The following is a 17585-nucleotide window of genomic DNA, read 5'->3' as shown; positions in this document are numbered from 1 at the left end:
TAAAACTAGTGGTGCATGGCATCGTGCCTTAAGGCAAATTGCTGGTACTTCCCGTACTAAAAATTAAAAATTTTAATAAATTTTTTTTAGAACTTTGAAAAAAATCGATTTTTGAGATTTTCAAAATTTTTGATAAAAAATTGACCTTTTTGAAAAATTAGATTTTTTTTCATACTTTGAAATATTTTGTAAATTTTGTAAAATCTATAAAATATCTGTAAAACATGTAAATTTTTTTTTTTTTTGATTTATTTTTCATAGCAAGCTATACAAAGTACATTCAGCTACATTTGTTACAGTTATATATTAATGTAAAAATTTGATGTGCATATGTCTAATGATCATTTTTATCCGCCAAAGGACATTTTTTCTTCACTTTTTCCGGATCTTTGGAAACGATATACCTGTGTTCCCAAAAATTTCACCAGTTTTTTTATTTCGCCAATACAAATAAAACGTTTTTTGAATCATTAAAATCGGACGCTCCGTTCTAGCAAAAATTTAATTACCATTATTGGCACTTTTTGCCCCGTATCTCCGGAACGGCTGGAGCTGCTTTTACTAAAAACTAATCCTCACATCTACTTACCAATAGAAATCGAATGTTTCTTGAATCATTGGAATTGGTTGATATCCGCACATACACACGTAAACACACACACTCATGCATTCATTTTTCCTAAGGTATGCCAAAATGTTCAGAAAGCTTTGAAACATAAAGATATATAAAAATTTTCATTTTCGATTTTTTTGCGATTACTATATAACTTACTCTACAATTAACAAATAGAATATATTGTACAAATTAACAATTAACAAATAGAATATATTGTATATAATAGGTTAGACGAGGCACAAAGGTTCAATTTGATTTTGAGCAATTATATTGTAAAAACCAAACCAATTATATCACAACAAATAACACATATCAAATAAACAACTATTTGACTATGTTCAGTAAAACTCCTAGATGCAACATTGTAAAAATGTGTTTTTTGCTGTTTTTCAAAAAATTTTCATCTGGATCTTTTAAATTTTGCTGTTTTTTAATAATTTCTCCATAGACGTAGTAAATTGGGGTGGCCAGGGGTCCAATGTCTTATTTTAAATTTTGACGAAATTTTAGGAAAAAATAGCTAAAATGATTAACCAATGCAAAATATGAATTTCATGGGTACATTTTTTACAAAAATACACTGTATATTATCAGGTATTTTGTCAGTAATGTTAGCAGAGTTTGAATGATTTAATTTATCTCTTGTAAAATTGCTTTTTTGTTTACTATTTTTTATTGTTTACACCTTACACCAGTCAGAGTAAAGGTTCCGTTGTTCCCTTTATCCACCCACGTGTAAGCTTTTATAGACGTTATATAAAAAACTGTTGAATCTAACTTAAAATTAGCAGTACTTCTTATAAAACAATTAAATAACATATACTTAAAAATTATATTGAAGTCTCGTAAAGTAAATATCGGTGCACACCCCAAAAAAACTAACAACGAGGGAAAATACTTTAATTACTTACTTACTATTTTATTTACTTTATTTACGCTTTTTTTAAAAAAGTCATCGTTTTATGATTTTCTATGTCTCTATTTCAATAAATTGTTCTATCCCTGAATTATTACTACCTAGCTTCATTAGAAGGCATTTTTACGGACTTTTAAACGTCACGCGCTAAAGACTGTATGCCTCTACACTAACTTGGAAATATATATTTTAATATGCATATTGTGATTGTATATAGTGCGGAATCCGAACACAAAATGAAGTTGCAGGGCCGAGGTTCTTACCACTAAACTACGAAAATTTCCATTATTCAAAATGAATATGCAATTTTCAAATAACCTTCTTAGATACTTGTGTTTATGTATACCCAGTGGCGTCGAAACCGTGTGGGCTGAGCCCACCCATCAATCTCAAAATATGATATTGTCTCAAATGTCTACAAAGAAAAAACAAGCCCACACATAAAAAATTTGCTACCGACGCCACTGTGTATACCTATATAAATTTTCATAAATTATTCAAATTTCGGAATTAACAGTTAGTATGAAGATTTCATACAAAAATATTTCTTAACAATAATGAAACAAATCTTCTTAATATGAGACATTTATTATTAAAATACCTAATACAAAAAAATGTATTATTACAAGTTAAGTTCATAAAATTAATCATAAAAAAGAGAACTGTAAAATTCGATTAGATGTTCCAGAAGATCAGGATAAATATTCAATATTGTAGCAAAAACGAACAAGAAAATAAATATATATTTTGTTACTATCCATAATTTTCTTTCCCAATTATAGTCTTTAATATTTCGTAAGACGCCGATGCCGATGAGAAAACCTGTTAAAAATTTACAATAATCAAAATAAATAATGAATTCTTATTCATTAATAATATAATAAAACTTATGTATATGATTACCAGTTATTGCTCCAGATAAATGAGCTATCAAAGCTACATTTGCTATTTCTTTGTTCAATCCTTGAGTATTCATAAGGGGACAAACAGCACTACCGACATGAATTAAGGCTATCAGTATCAAAATACTTATGTGTACAAAAACTAAATCCATTTCCTTATAATTCTATAAAAATAAAATTTTCACATATTTTATATATGTTATTTTATGTTGATTAACTTATCAATAGCCCTGTATTAGTTCATATAAAATCAATTTGTGTTTGCTCATATCGTTGATATGACGTTGATGCTTCATTCTAATACGTTTTACTGAAAAATATATTCTATTTAAATCAGTTTTTCTGTTTCCTCAGTACTTCTTTAACATTTTTCATTGCGGACGACGAATATTTAAAAATGCAGCACATTTAGAACCGATATTCTTTTAATCGACTCGCAGACAACAACTCACAAGATGACGTTTGTAATTGAATATAGTAATTAAAAAATAAAATAATAATTGCATAAATATACTTACAATTATCACATTGGCCAAATGAGCAGTTATTATTGCAAATACTCCAGCGGATGCCCCAATCAAGTTATCATATGGATTAAATACAAAAGTACTCAAAGAAGCAAATATTACACCAAGCAAATAAATTTTTGTTATTCTTAACGAACCATGAACGCATTCTAGGGGTATACCCAGTAATATTTGAATGATCAAATTGCTAATAAAATGAAAATACCTACGAATAATCAAGAAATAATATTATAATACAATTCCATTATTATAATGTTATATTTTACATACCTACCGCTCATGTACGAGCATATATGTGGCATATCTCCAAACTTCAAGTCTTTCTTTTGGCTTAAACATTAATATTTCTGCAACATTACTATAATCCCTAATGGCAAAGACTGCAATTTGCATTAATGACAACATAATAATGCCATATGGCAGAGTACGGCACGAATATTTGTCTTCATAATCTGTACATATATTCAAGAAGATCATAATATTTTCCAAACAACTTAAGATATTACATTCAACAAGGAACTTATATAAATCGTTTAACTATTAAAGAAATAATTTGTTATTCATATTATTTATTTGAAATTAAACGATTTAATAAGATGTGATTTTAAAATGATTTCTAACATAGAACTTTTAATGATACTTTACCATTACCCGCTCTTGTATATTGAGTTTTAGGGATCAACTTCTTCACATAATTCTCATTTATAAAACGTTGGAACAAAACTCCAAATGTTGTTTTCGCTTTCGAATGTCGAAATAGTGCATAAAATTCATCGAAGTCCAAAAACCGGGAATGATTAGAGTCGCCCAAACTCATAAGATACTGAGTGGCAGATTCTGGAAACTCATTATTATATTCACTTCTCTCTACAATTCTTTGTAATTCTCTGACAGATATCAAGTTATCATTATCTGTGTCATACTTTCAAAATACAATGAATTATTGTTAACGTGCATACATAAACTTTGATTTATTATAATTTTACCTTCCCGAATAGGTATCTGATATATTGATCAGTTTCCCTCAACGGTATATTATATTCCATCTCTAATTGTGATATCCTTCTCTGAGTACACATTTTATTAACTAGAAAATATAATAATCACTATTTATAAATTATTACACTATTATTTAATTAAATTAAAAATACATTTCTTGAAACAACAACTTTGAATTTTTATCATAAGGTACTGCTTCTGAAAAAGTAATTGTGCATACAAAATCGAAACATAATGATTATAGTGAATCAGATATATATCAACACATGCAGAGTTTTTGCAGAATTAGCCCGGGAATATTTTTTTAAAATTTATTCAATTGTCAGAGAATATTTGATGAAACTATTTTGAGAAATAAAAATTGAAATTTTGCGCAACTCCGCGAAGTGCAAATATTCACATAAACATAAAATTAATGGCGCTAACATTAATTTTAATTAATGTTAGCGCCATATTTTTATTTATGTATCATCTGTTATCAAACACCTTCAGACATTGATATTTGATTATATCGTATAATATATGATAATTCTAATCAATGCTATCATAATATATTATTATCACAAATACCTTTCTCGATTAAATTGTAGAGTTTAAATGATTTGCACATTAATTAAGAAATTGCACCGAAGCATTTATTGTCGAAGTTAATATTAATCTATATTTTAGAATAAACAAGCAAATATTATAACTTTACTTATTGACGATAACATTTTTTTATTTCACCACATAAAGTATGATTTAGAGTCAGTACGAACTTAAACCATAATCTGATCTGTAATTATTTTTATTTTAATTTAAAACACACTTTGTTTTGCTTACTGATGCTAAAGAAAAACATTCGATTAGGAAACCAATTGCAATGACTTCTTGTTATCATAATTTAAAAAATATAAAATTAGTCACGCACAAAAGTTGCTGAATGCGCGAAAATTAAAGACAATAAATAATATATGAGAATTGAGCATGGTTGTACAACCTATCGAAGTAATCGTTCTTCTTGATATATAAAAACACATTTCACTTATGATTTCTTAGATATTTTTTATGGAAATTAATAATATTAGTATTTAAAACTAAGCTATTTTTACGAATGATCTTTTAAAATTTAAAATGGTATATGTTTTTTTATAAACATACTTAGTAGAGTATGCTACATTTTTGCATTAAGGTGTTCTTGAACAATGAATACATAAAAAATGGAATATAACTGCCATTTTTTTTTAACTTCCCGTAGGGTAGTCATAGTAATGGGCCGAAAATCGAAAATGAAGTTTTTTGCATTTCTCGACGTTTTGAAGGTTTCAGAAAAAATGGATGTTTGTGTGTGTGTGTCCGCATTTTTTTGTTCATGTTTTCGGGCGCACGGATCAACCGATTTGAATGGTTCAAAAAACATTCGATTCCTATTGATAGGGAGATGTAGGCAAAGGCAGGTCCAGCCGATATGAAGATAAAAAGCAAAGAGCGCAAAAAATAGGAATCGAGTTTTTGAGAGTAATGATTGAGAGAAATGGCTATTAGTTTTTGGCAAAGACAGGCCCAGCCATTTCGAAGATACAGAGCTAAATATACAAAAAATGGCAGTTTTTGAGAGATAAGCATCCAAATTGAATTATTCAAAAAACTTTCTGCTTGTGTTGACAAAACAATTGCTTTTGGAAAAAAAAAAATTTCATTTTTTTTTGTATATCGAAAATAATTCAGATTGCAATTTTAATTCTGGCTAAAGTTTCAAAGCTCACTTTGAATAAATATTTTTGACTTCGTGATTCAGTTTATATAATTCTTATAAATGTATACAATGTTACAGAATATTTATAATGATCTATTTGAAAACATTCAATATTTCTCGAATATTTCATTACGGTACGGGAAGTTCCGACAATTTGCCTTAAGGCACGATGCCATACACCACTAGTTTAAATTTCGATTAGAAATGTATGACAAATCGAACAACGTGTAATGGAAAAAAATGCGATGAAACGGTTCTACCGAATTTCACTTAAAGCCCGTGAATGTTAATAAAATTTGAAATCAATCGAGGGGCTTTTATTATTTCTACAGAAAAAAATTACTAGTTAATTACGAAAATGGTGATTTTGTATAGCAAGTAAATCATGCAATGTTATTAAACGATCTCTATCAAATATTTTCTGATTCCTTGAAATATTAAAAAAAAGGTACATTAATCTGCACAATTCCTAATTAGTTTTACAAAATAAGGAATGAAAAAAAAATCATTTAATTTAGTATGCTTATTACAAAAAAACTATTTGAGAAATGGTTAATTTTGCACTTAGAATACTTTTCTTAATATTGGAATCTATATAATTTAAAACCCTGAGAAAGCAAATATATTAAATCCGAAACACCAAACAAACGTTCAAAATGTATATATCATCAAATATAATGATACCACTACTATGTTTCAGTATTTATTTCAATAGTACAAAAACAATATAGAAATACTCTGTCAAGCAATTATTTATTAATGCAGACTAGATAACTTAAAATAATATAAAATAAAAGTTAAAAAAGTTTAATTTTATTTAAATAAATGACTTGGAAATTGCTCAGCATAGTAATATCTTTTATTTTGAGGTCTTGTACTTTCTGCGGATTCTTTCGAGTCTCTGTAAAATGCAAACATATATTACACAAGTTTTCAAGAATGCAAGTGCTGATAATATTACTTACTCTTTGGATTCAGTAATTGTAATATTAATTGCATCATATGTAATCTCGATTGGTCTAACGCTTCCAAAAAAGTCTGTAATTGGAACTTTACTAACATCTCTTTTAAATAAATCTTTTCGGACACCAACTGTTGAAATGCAAACACTTTTTGGACACACCTTCAACTGTAATAAATCATAATTTATTATTTATTTCTTGTATGAACATCACTTGTATCAAATTATTTGATCTCTACTTACAAAATCAGCCATACTTCTAGTACTGCTTTGATGAACTTTTTCTAGGAAATCTAATGCATAGTATGTATATCTATCTATTATATACACACCAATGGCAGGATCCACATGATGCTGAAAATGAAATTTATGATTTTTATGTTCATTTGTACATTTTGTATTTGAATGTATATAGCATACAAACCGATAATGAATCTTCTCCAAGTAAACTACTTGCAACAGCTAAAATATTTGGCGAGTAAAACTTTTCATACATGGAAGCTGCTTGACATGTATCGATCATGAAGAATAGTTCATTGTATCTAAAATCATATAAATTAATTAGTTTGGCTTTGTTATTTGGCAGTGTTAAAGATTTGATAATACCTTCGTTTCTGCCACATTTGCTGTAATGCATCAGCTAATTCTTGACTAGTAACCTCTTCTGAATCTTGGAATTTTAAAAATCCATCACCTCCATGCCCTATGATATAATAAATTTCAAGTTATAAATTCATTTACAATTTCTGTTACTATTGAAAAAGTAATTATAGCAAATCATTTAATTAATATGTTAAGATCATGCATAACCAAATGTATTGAAGTAAATATAAGATTTGTGATTAAAGTTATAAACTCTTCGCACAAACAACTCCAACCAAAACAAAGTTAAATCAAATATTATATGTAATTAATTTTATAACATTTTTTTTCAATTATTCAGAATTACATTTATTTGGAAAGAAAGGTACCTGTTAAGTAAATTAAAATATTGCTCCCTTCATCACTTAACAACTGTTTTGATCTCGGTGTTTCAGGGGGCAATCTTCCAGTTAATAAACGGATGAAATTTTCTACTGTTACCTATATTGCAATTGACATAGCAAAATATTAAAATAAAAATCAGTTCTTCATTTTGCATCAAACATTGATTGAATGAATTGTAGTTATCATATTAAGACTTTTATAATTAAAAGTGAAGCGCTACATAAGAATAAATTCGTATTAGTATCAATTTTGTATATAAACCTCATATCCTCTATAATCTACTTCGACATCATCTCCATATACATTAATATGTTGATTTGCATTATTGAAAACAGTCGCAGGTCTGGGATTTCTTGGATTACAAGCCATGTCATCAGCTATCATTAAAATAATTTGACTATCTGGTATGCCAAGACGTTTAACACTTCGATAGATAGATAAAACATTGGCTACATGTCTATAATTAAACCAAAACCGAGATGTATCTACGAGCACTGCCCAATTGTTGGTGTGTGTAGATTTCACGAAATCTTCAGGAATCTAGAAATCATAAAATATAAATAAAAATATTTTAACTTGGTTTGAAATTAACCTAAAACTAAAACATACATTTGGAATGGCATGTATACTCCAAAAACAAAGGTTATTAATACTAGTCTCAACATGATTCTAAATTGCATTAACTATTATCACAGTGGGTTTTCTATATATTTAAGGAAAATAACATTATTTATTATATTATTATTTGTAACTATTGTTTACAATCAAATCCGAATGACATTTTATTAAATGATATTGATAAACTTGAATAAAATAGTACTGCCCTCTAAGATAGACCTTATTCATGATAATCACCAAAAATCTCATATGAAATAATTTTGATATACATACATAGATGATAGTTTTTTTTTTTAACGTTTCGAAGGAGAAGTTAATGTTTTTGCCAGAAAATCCGATTTGTTAATTTTATATATTCTCGACGTTTTATACAAAAATTTGAAAAAGCATGTATGGGTACGTGTATTTTGAAAATAAACGGTTCAGTTCATTATCGAGAAGTTCAGGCAATTGCTTTGGCAAAATGCCACCTACACCTAGTGATATTTGTATTCAAAGGATGGATTTGTTTAATAATCTGACAGAATATATTAAATTGATCAGAATGGCTTCTATCAAACAATTTGTTTATATTTAATCATTTTTTGCAAAATTTTATAAATCAGTTTTTTATTTAACTACATTAAACCCTATATTGCTATATTATTTGGGTAATAACTATTTTGGGAAATATTTAATTATGTTAAAAACTTTACTAAAACATGTAAGTGCGGGTAAATTCCTCAAATAGTCACAAATGATTGAGTTTTGAATGATATACCTTATTGTTAATAATTAAATAACCAATATTAATCAAAGCAATATTAATAACTAAATTTTGAATATGTTTTGTCCTATATGTAATAATATCATGGGCCTATATGTGACCCAATACTACAAGCAAAGTTTTTAAAGTATCTTTCAGACTTAACTTTATTTTTGAATACATTTAAAATAATTTTAAATTAAGAAAAAACATTTATATAGGATATATTTTTGTCATATATTTTTTAATTCTTGCAACAATATAAGGATTTAAATTTGTCAATGATTTTAACATTGTATAATAATAGTTATTCTATAATATTTATTTCTTTTAATTTTTTTCAAATTTTATAATCCATATCAATTTTGAGAACCTTGAATAAGGCCCCTTTACATTATGCGTTACTATTAATAATATTTTAATAATAACTAAACAAACTAATAATGAGGACACAATTTTAATATACCATGTAACTTCTATTTGTATAGTTTACAATATTTATAAATATAAAGCATTTAATTTATATTTAATTCATATCACATTATATTTTTTTAATAAGTTGTTTCTATGAACTATGTGTCATTTTTCTAATGCTAAAGTATGTTTTCAAGCTACTCTATTCCTGAACTTAATTTATTTCGTGATTTATTAATTAGGTTAATTCGACTTTAAAGTTTCTGGAGAAAAGCTTACCGATTTGGTATCGGCATATATGGTTTGAGTAAACTACTGAATAATTAATACATATAAAATTCAAAGTTATAAATGGTCCGCATTAATTGCCATATTTTAATTTATTGCATAAATTGGAATACCATGTATAAATAATTTAAAAATAAAAAAAAAATGAGATAAAACATGGGTTTCCATTTTGTTCATGGTTTACTCTGAATAGTGAAATAGTGTACTGTACATATAATAATTGCTTAGCCTAGTACGAGTTCTGCACATTTCTTATAAAGTGGCTCTTTTGATTAGAATCGAATTACAAGTCTACTCTGGGATCAAAAAATATAATATATTATATTAATAAACTCCATGTATAAAATATGCCACCTACTACACTTTTTTAAAAACTTGTATTTACTTTATTTTTACCTTATATTTACTACAAATGGTGTTAAATATTTGGTATGGCTTGAGGTCCAGAATTTATTAGCTGACTGAATTGAATCTTCTTCAGCTCCTACAAAAAATTGATTAAAACTTTTCCGAAAAATATTATCAATAAATGAAATTATTCGTTAAACAATATAAGCAGTTTCGACTAATATGTGGAAAATGACAAGAAATACGTATCATTTACAACAGCCTTTTTCCTGAAAACAATCAACATTCCACTATAAATAGAAAATCTATCTAGGTTCTTGCCAGAGGGGCCTATATTTGTGGTGGTGTGTCATTACTGGAAAACTTTATAATTTATTCTGTAGCGTTCAACATAAATTTCCATAATCGATTTGGTCCAATTTCTGCCACATACATGGCACTTCCATCTGGGTTCACGGCTAGCCCATGCGGGTTGGCAAAGGCATGTGATGTGGGTGCCCAATGGTCTATGACGGTCTCCGTTCGGGGGTCTATCGTGAAACCTTGTATGGGTATCATAGGCGACGTGGGGCCGTTAACAGCATACACAAGATCTCCTGAAGAAAAATAATTTTATTAGAAATCAGTCATATGTATCTGATGATACACGACTGACGTTTGCGATTTGGTAGAAGGTTACGTCAATCACAGATGCCCGACGCAAACGATACATTTGCACTATGTTTCGAAAGCTTGATACATACTGGATTCAGGTATTGTCAAAATTATTTTGTTCTACAAAAATATAATAGTGCAGTAAACGGAGAGAAAAAAGGATATAACCTCTGAATTTTTTTTACTGTGCTCCGAATTGAATGAAATTTTGGAATTAGGTTCATCTTACCCTCAAGTTCAAAAGTAAAAACAATTCGGGTTGCGCCATCACTCCCCGGGGAATGACACCCCTTCTCAATTGTGTAATTACATTTTTTCAAATTAACGTCGGAAATCGATAGAAGAACTAATTATAAGTAAAAAATGTCTTTTATAGTTTTTCAAAAAAACTAATACTTTTCAAGTTTCTGGCCACTAAAGATTCATATATTTTTGTCGTTTTTCTTTGTTTTTTTGCAAATATCTCCTAAAATATACATTTTAACGAAAATCATGTACTGAACAAAATAATGCCAATAAAAATCGTAATAAATCGGTATTACATAAAGTGTTCTAGGAAAAATATTAAGCAAGATTTGAAAGAGCAAAGTCGTTTTTTATTGCGTTCAAAATTTAATTGTTGTATTTAAAGCCATCTAGTGTCGAGGTTTTACATTTTATGCATTTCGGTGCAATTGGGTTTTATAGTGCTCAACATAAGCTTTAAAATGAGTGCTGTTACAAGTTTTTTGCGTGTAAAATGAGTGAGCTATCATGCAAATAAAAATCATATACGAAGTTTTTTTCTTTTAAATCATATGGTTTAATGAGCGCCATTTTCACCAGAATTAAAGTAATTCACAATCCATCTAGAATTCACTTCATTATAGACATCTTGATGGATTTTAGCAGATTCACTGCTTTAGTACAAACTATTTTCAGAAAACTGACGATTTTATAAAATTTTGAAAAAATATAATTACACAATTGAGAAGGAGTGTCATCCCTCCGGGGGGTGATAGCGCAACCCGAATTGTTTTCACTTTTGAACTTGAGGGTAAGATGAACTAATTCCAAAATTTCATCCAATTCGGAGCACAGTAAAAAAAATTCAGACCTAAAACGCTCCGTTTACTGCACTATCAGGCGTCAAACTATAAATCTATAGACAAATTAGAAAAAACTTTAACTATAGATACACCCATTGGAGAATCTACTGGAAATTTGACATAAAATAAAAGAAAAATAATACAATAGCAAAGAAAAAAAGTAAATAAGGCCAGTGAGTAATTTGAAGCGTTAATATATATATATATATATATATATATATATATATATATATATATTATTAATTAATAATATATATATATTTATTTCGTACCATAAGAAGCAACGGCAAACACTCTTCCCAGGTCAGGTTGGTGTATCGTATAGGCTGGTGCTGATCTGGTCACTAAATCCACTTCGCGCAAACCAGCTCGAGGGCAGGCTATACGCATATTTTCTCGATCAGCAACGCAAATCATGTCTAAAGACTCCACCAGAGCTAAGGAATGAGGCACTTGCAATGATAGAAACTCTGAAAGAGAAATTATTTTATTTGAATAGACAATCAGATGATGTTATATTTGGCGTTTAGTGTTCTCCTCCAATGAGGAGATTCTTTGCTAGAAAAAATCTATAGCTGTCTGTATAGGATTTACACTTGTAGGTACTTTGGCCATTTTTTATTGAGTCTTGAAATAGAAATAAAAGTCATAAAATTTAGAAGAAGACTATTAATTTAAATCAAATATGGCTTGAATTCTAATATAAATATTTAGAATTAAAACAAATAAATTAAAAAAAAAATTATTATCATATGACATAGATGAACACGTCATCATAGACGTTTGCTCCAATATGAATTCACTATTATATTACATACAAAATTCACTTAACGCCGCTTCTATGTTCATGATTTTATTTATGAAATCGTTTTATATGAAATACTATTTGAAGTTATGTCGGAACTTTGAAAGACTTATATAAATTTTTAATTGAAACCTGCTCCTTTGATTAAAATGATAATTCAAATATAGTTAATTACCTGGTGGTTGGGGAATAACCCTAATCAATTCGCCGTGCTTTGTATATTGAAGCAGGCGATTGTTACAGTAGCCATCAGCAACAAATATTTGTTCTTCTCTTGTCCTGGAAATGGCTACTGAGGTGGGTTGGCACAAATGTGGCAAACGCGTACCGGGCTGGAAACGCACTCCGAGAGTAAGGGTGGGAAATTCTACATTTGGGGTAAACTAAAAGTAAATGATTAGTTAGGTATAACATAGAAGAAACCAATATAATTTTATGTAGTTTAACTTACCTTAAATACTTGATGTAGAGCTACATCGGTAACCCACACGTTATCATATTGGTCCACAGTGAGTCCGTGGGGCATATAAAACATTCCACCTCCCCATGATGATAACACAGCACCTGTGTTTTCATCTAGTGTAAACACGGTGTCTTCGGCTATTGGCCCTTGTTGTGCACGTTGATAATTATACGTCGTGTTGAATGATCTACAAATAGAAACCATAACAATCGAAACATTAGTAGCGAAAATGTATGAAGTTGTAAAGTCAACTTGTTCAGTAAAATACCCTTCGTCCCATACGACAGTTCCTCTGTGGAAGATAACAGGTTGTCCTTTAGAATTGATCGAGACCGCAGTTATTTGGCCGACTGCCAGTTCCGTTTTGGGCCAGCCCGGAACTTCCACAGGTCTTGGAGGTTTTTGAGTCACTTCTCTTGGTTGTTCATTATAAAATAATTCACTAGCTCTTGTCTCAGCCTGTAATTAAAATATTCGTTTACGGAAAACTAACTAAAATAAAGTTTTGTTTTCAGGGTTAGTTTGCGGAAAGTTCCGATTTTTATGTTATAGTTGCTTTAAATCAGACTTATTTTACTTTTTTTTTATTTATTGCTATGTGCAATTCTTCATACTTTGCAAATCAGTATTATCGAATATTGCATATACAATTTGAAATTTATCTTCGAATGAACAACAAATTAAATCATCGCAACAGGATATATTCTGGATGACTTTTCAAATATGTCTGTTATAACTATTCATTAAAAGATTCCAACATGCATTTTATTAAAACAAATCATACGCTGGATTAATGCTAGTATAATAAAAGAGAGCAGTTGCGTTATTATTTGTAATAAAATAATATGTACCAAGTTGAAATCGAGTAATGAAAATTAAGGCATCAGTGGATTTTATTACTTTAGCAACAACCGTTTTCTATGTAGTTACTATATATATAACGACATGTAATTTGCAAATAAAATTTATTTTATTGTCAGAGCTGTCTGTAGTACAGATCTAGACTTCATTATCTCTTTTATCCTTTCTCGTAAACTCTAGTTGTTTGCCCTACTGCTATATTGAATTTATTGAACATAATATATAATATGTGCGAGAACAACATTTCGTCATACATATTAGGAAAACCATATTTAACTTCCCGCAGGGCAAGTTATAGTAATCGCAAAAAAATCGAAAATGAATTTTTTTATATATCTTTACGTTTCAAAACCTTCTGAACATTTTGGCATATCTTAGAAAAATGGATGTATGTGTGTGTACGTGTATGTATGTGTGTGCGGATACAAATTTTCGTCGACGATTTCGGGAACACGGATGAAGCGATTTGAATAACTCAAAAAACATTCGATTCGTATTGATAAGGAGACGTGCTGATTAGTTTTTGACGAAGGCAGGTCTAGCCATTTTAAAGATACGGGGCAAAAAGTGCCAAAAATGGTACTCGGTTTTTAAGGAAGAGCTTGTATTGACAAGATGAAGAATTGATCAAATTTTCATGAAGGCAGGTCTAGCGGTTTTGGAGATCTAGTGAAAAAAGTAAAAAAAATTGTCATTTGGCGGTTAAAAATGATCATTAGAGATATGCACATCAAATTATCAGATATTTTACAGAGATTTTAATAATGAGTATGAATTTTGTTTACATTCCTATGGGTTCCGTACCAATGTTTATTCGTTAGACGACGACGCGGCGCTTACGCGCTTTGACATTTTGTCTCTATGCAGTTAAAGCAGTACGATTGCTTTGAAAATAAGTTCAGAATTTCTAAAATATGTCAAAATAAAGAAAATTTTAATAATAAATAATAATAAAATAATTTTTTTTCAAAAAAAAGTAATTTTTGTCAAATTTATAGTTTCTCAGAAATCTAATTTGTTCGAAGTAATTTCTTTTCAACAATATTAATCTTTTTAAAAAAAATAAGGCACGATGCCATGCGCTCCTCTAATTTTGTCCAAAAATGACAATTTTTAAAGAATGAGAAAGACTTTGTAAGTTGTTGCATGCCTTTTGAGGCATGCAAAAATTTGTTGTTATTTTATTAATATTGTAACGTTATGTTTCATTATATTTGTCAAAATATCGAATATCAAGATTTAGGATTTTTTTGCAGCTAAGATATTACTATTTGCGGAGCAGTACAATATACAATAGAATCCAATGAAAACATGCAATGTTCGTAAGTGGATGAGCATTTTCATCCGAGTCGAATATAAATCACAAACTATACTATTAACAAGATGTATCAACTTATAATATGCTGATTCAGCTGAAAAATTATTAGGAACCAGCTTTTTTATACTATTCATTTTTATAAATGCTTAGGACTGTTGTAATTTTATATACTAACAAAAACAATATAAAATATTTTATGTATTAACATTTCTAGAAAAAATATCTTCTTCGTGGTATATGAATATTTCAAATATAAAATACTAATTATTTTCTAATATATTTAAATTAGTTATTGGATTCATTTTTGTTGCTATCATTGATTTTATTTACTAATTATTAATATAAGAATTTGTTTCTCATAAATTTGTTTAACATATCTTAATCTATAATTATATGTACCGATGATCTCCGCTGTTTATCATATGCAGAATCCAGCAATTGTTTGACTTCTTTATAGAAATCACGGTTAAGGTCGTCGTTGAGATTAAGATCACCTGGTCTGCCGTCGACGAAACTCGAAACTGCCAATAATACTACCGCGAAACCGACGAACACTGTAGCTGATATTAAATTCATATTGAATTCTTGTTTAGAAATACGCGAACACTTTGAATCACTACTTAAATTCGGAAAAGGTAAAATTATTGTCGAATTTGGTTTGACGAAGTTATTTACACTTGTAGCATTTTGCCAATCTGATTTTGTGGAGTCGCGGAATATGTTTTCGAGTAGCGCCTACGCTTCACGTTTTGCTCACGCTGACGATATCGCACGTCACACTCGGCGGATCAATAACGGGAGTACTACAATAATATTATACAGGGTATATGCTACCAGTGAGGATTTAATAGTCAAAGAGCCAATGAAAAGATTTCAAACACATGGAAAATATTTTGGGAAAGGGGAATGGGAAATTTGTGTTTTTATGTTGTGAATTTTTATGCTTCAATTATCTTGTAAACGATTTAAAATATAAACAAAAAACACAGTTCTTTAGAACTGTTCTATAGAATACTTCAGTTACAAATATTAGAATTTTCTCAATCTTCATCAGGTACTTGGAACAGTAGTTATCATGATTAAAAACGTAAATAAAGGAATCTTCTCCAATTTGTTGAGTATTGAGTAATTGACTAGAAATCAATTCAATTTTCAGTCAAACGTTATTAATTTTTTTCTGTTTCGGATCGTTATTAGTCAAACGTTGTTAATCAAGTGATATTGGCCAACATTGAATTATATAGAGATCATGTTGAGGTTGTTTCGCGTCAACATTGGCATGTTCTATAAAACTGTTCTATAAACTATTTTAGAATTTTTTTTTTAGTTAGTTTTTGCATTTATAAAACTTTAGACTTTTCTCAATTTGCATCAAGCACTATACTGGAAAATATGTTTCCAGTATAGTGCCAAATTTCCAAGATAATATATATCTTGGAAAAGTAGTTATCACACTTAAGACACGTAAATAAAGAAATCTTCTCTTATCTGTAGTTAAGTAATTGACTGAAAATCAATCAACTTTCCGAAAATTATTTTGCTTTGGACCATCACTCAAATGGCCAAATTATTGTTATTGGTCAAAAGATATTGGCCCAACATTGAATTATATAGAGGTCATGTTGAGGTAGTATTGGGTCAAAATTGGCACGTTCTATAGACTACTATTAGTAGACTACTTTAAAAAATTTTTTTTAGTTTATTTATTGCATTTATAAAACTTTAGTCTTTCTTCAATTTGCATCAAGCACTATACTGGAAAATATGTTTCCAGTATAGTGCCAAATTTCCAAGATAATATATATCTTGGAAAAGTAGTTATCACACTTAAGACACGTAAATAAAGAAATCTTCTCTCATCTGTAGTTAAGTAATTGACTGAAAATCAATCAATTTCTCAAAAATTGTTTTGCTTTGGACTAATGGTCCTATTGGAGCTATTGGTCAAATGATATTGGCCCAACATTGAATTATATAGAGATAATGTTGAGGTAGTATTGCGTCAACACTGAAACGTTCTACAGAATACTTTAGTAGGTTACTTTAGACGATATTTTTAGTTCATTTTTCGCATTTATAAAACTTTAGCCTTTTCTCAATATGATGCAAAATCTTGGAAAAGTAGTTATTTCGCTTAAGAAACGTAAATAAAGAAATATTCCCAAACTGTAGTTAAGTAATTGACTGAAAATCAATCAACTTCCTGAATTTTTTTTTGCTTTGGACCACCACTCAAATGGTCAAATTATTGTTATTGGTCAAAAGATATTGGCCCAACATTGAATTATATAGAGATAATGTTGAGGTAGTATTGCGTCAAAATTGGCATGTTCTATAGAC

The 17585-nt window shown here is 29.0% G+C and overlaps 3 protein-coding genes across 3 annotated transcripts; all 3 read right to left on the bottom strand.

Annotated features, from left to right (window-relative positions):
• Window positions 1-2124: 2124 nt before the first annotated feature.
• Window positions 2125-4034, bottom strand: LOC113385704 (protein rhomboid-like). The gene is made up of 6 exons (XM_026623546.1): window positions 3607-4034; window positions 3236-3413; window positions 2953-3166; window positions 2436-2598; window positions 2287-2354; window positions 2125-2133 (listed from the first exon to the last, which is right to left on the bottom strand). The coding sequence occupies exons 1-6, from the start codon at window positions 3776-3778 to the stop codon at window positions 2125-2127; spliced, it is 804 nt and encodes a 267-aa protein (XP_026479331.1). The 5' UTR covers window positions 3779-4034.
• A 2428-nt stretch (window positions 4035-6462) lies between these two features.
• Window positions 6463-8308, bottom strand: LOC113385692 (putative GPI-anchor transamidase). The gene is made up of 8 exons (XM_026623538.1): window positions 8297-8308; window positions 7905-8183; window positions 7628-7739; window positions 7263-7359; window positions 7081-7198; window positions 6900-7010; window positions 6661-6824; window positions 6463-6596 (listed from the first exon to the last, which is right to left on the bottom strand). The coding sequence occupies exons 1-8, from the start codon at window positions 8306-8308 to the stop codon at window positions 6509-6511; spliced, it is 981 nt and encodes a 326-aa protein (XP_026479323.1). The 3' UTR covers window positions 6463-6508.
• A 2098-nt stretch (window positions 8309-10406) lies between these two features.
• On the bottom strand, window positions 10407-15821 carry LOC113385684 (peptidyl-alpha-hydroxyglycine alpha-amidating lyase 2-like). Its single transcript, XM_026623529.1, has 6 exons — window positions 15645-15821; window positions 13335-13525; window positions 13055-13253; window positions 12779-12986; window positions 12071-12268; window positions 10407-10652 (listed from the first exon to the last, which is right to left on the bottom strand). Exons 1-6 carry the CDS (start codon window positions 15819-15821, stop codon window positions 10429-10431), a joined length of 1197 nt encoding a protein of 398 aa, XP_026479314.1. The 3' UTR covers window positions 10407-10428.
• Between the last annotated feature and the right edge of the window lie 1764 nt (window positions 15822-17585).

The sequence above is a fragment of the Ctenocephalides felis genome, unplaced genomic scaffold (genome assembly GCF_003426905.1).
Source record: "Ctenocephalides felis isolate EL2017-DRISC unplaced genomic scaffold, ASM342690v1 CF-g0.4_SCAFFOLD_00845, whole genome shotgun sequence".
Classification (NCBI taxonomy): Eukaryota; Metazoa; Arthropoda; class Insecta; order Siphonaptera; family Pulicidae; genus Ctenocephalides; species Ctenocephalides felis.
The sequence above is the reverse complement of the archived record's forward strand: the minus strand, read 5'-3'. Positions and strand labels throughout refer to the sequence as shown.

Coding starts and splice junctions, on each gene's coding strand:
- LOC113385704 (XM_026623546.1), bottom strand. CDS start 3,778: ATGAGTTTGGGCGACTCTAATCATTCCCGGTTTTTGGACTTCGATGAA. Junction 3,414..3,606: donor ATATACAAGAGCGGGTAATG/GTAAAGTATCAT, acceptor ATATATGTACAG/ATTATGAAGACAAATATTCG. Junction 2,599..2,952: donor ATTTGGCCAATGTGATAATT/GTAAGTATATTT, acceptor TTATTTTTATAG/AATTATAAGGAAATGGATTT.
- LOC113385692 (XM_026623538.1), bottom strand. Junction 7,011..7,080: donor TTGGAGAAGATTCATTATCG/GTTTGTATGCTA, acceptor TTTCATTTTCAG/CATCATGTGGATCCTGCCAT. Junction 6,825..6,899: donor CTAGAAGTATGGCTGATTTT/GTAAGTAGAGAT, acceptor GATTTATTACAG/TTGAAGGTGTGTCCAAAAAG.
- LOC113385684 (XM_026623529.1), bottom strand. CDS start 15,821: ATGAATTTAATATCAGCTACAGTGTTCGTCGGTTTCGCGGTAGTATTA. Junction 13,254..13,334: donor ACTGTCGTATGGGACGAAGG/GTATTTTACTGA, acceptor TTCTATTTGTAG/ATCATTCAACACGACGTATA. Junction 10,653..12,070: donor GTTTGCCGTTGCTTCTTATG/GTACGAAATAAA, acceptor ATTTTTCTTCAG/GAGATCTTGTGTATGCTGTT.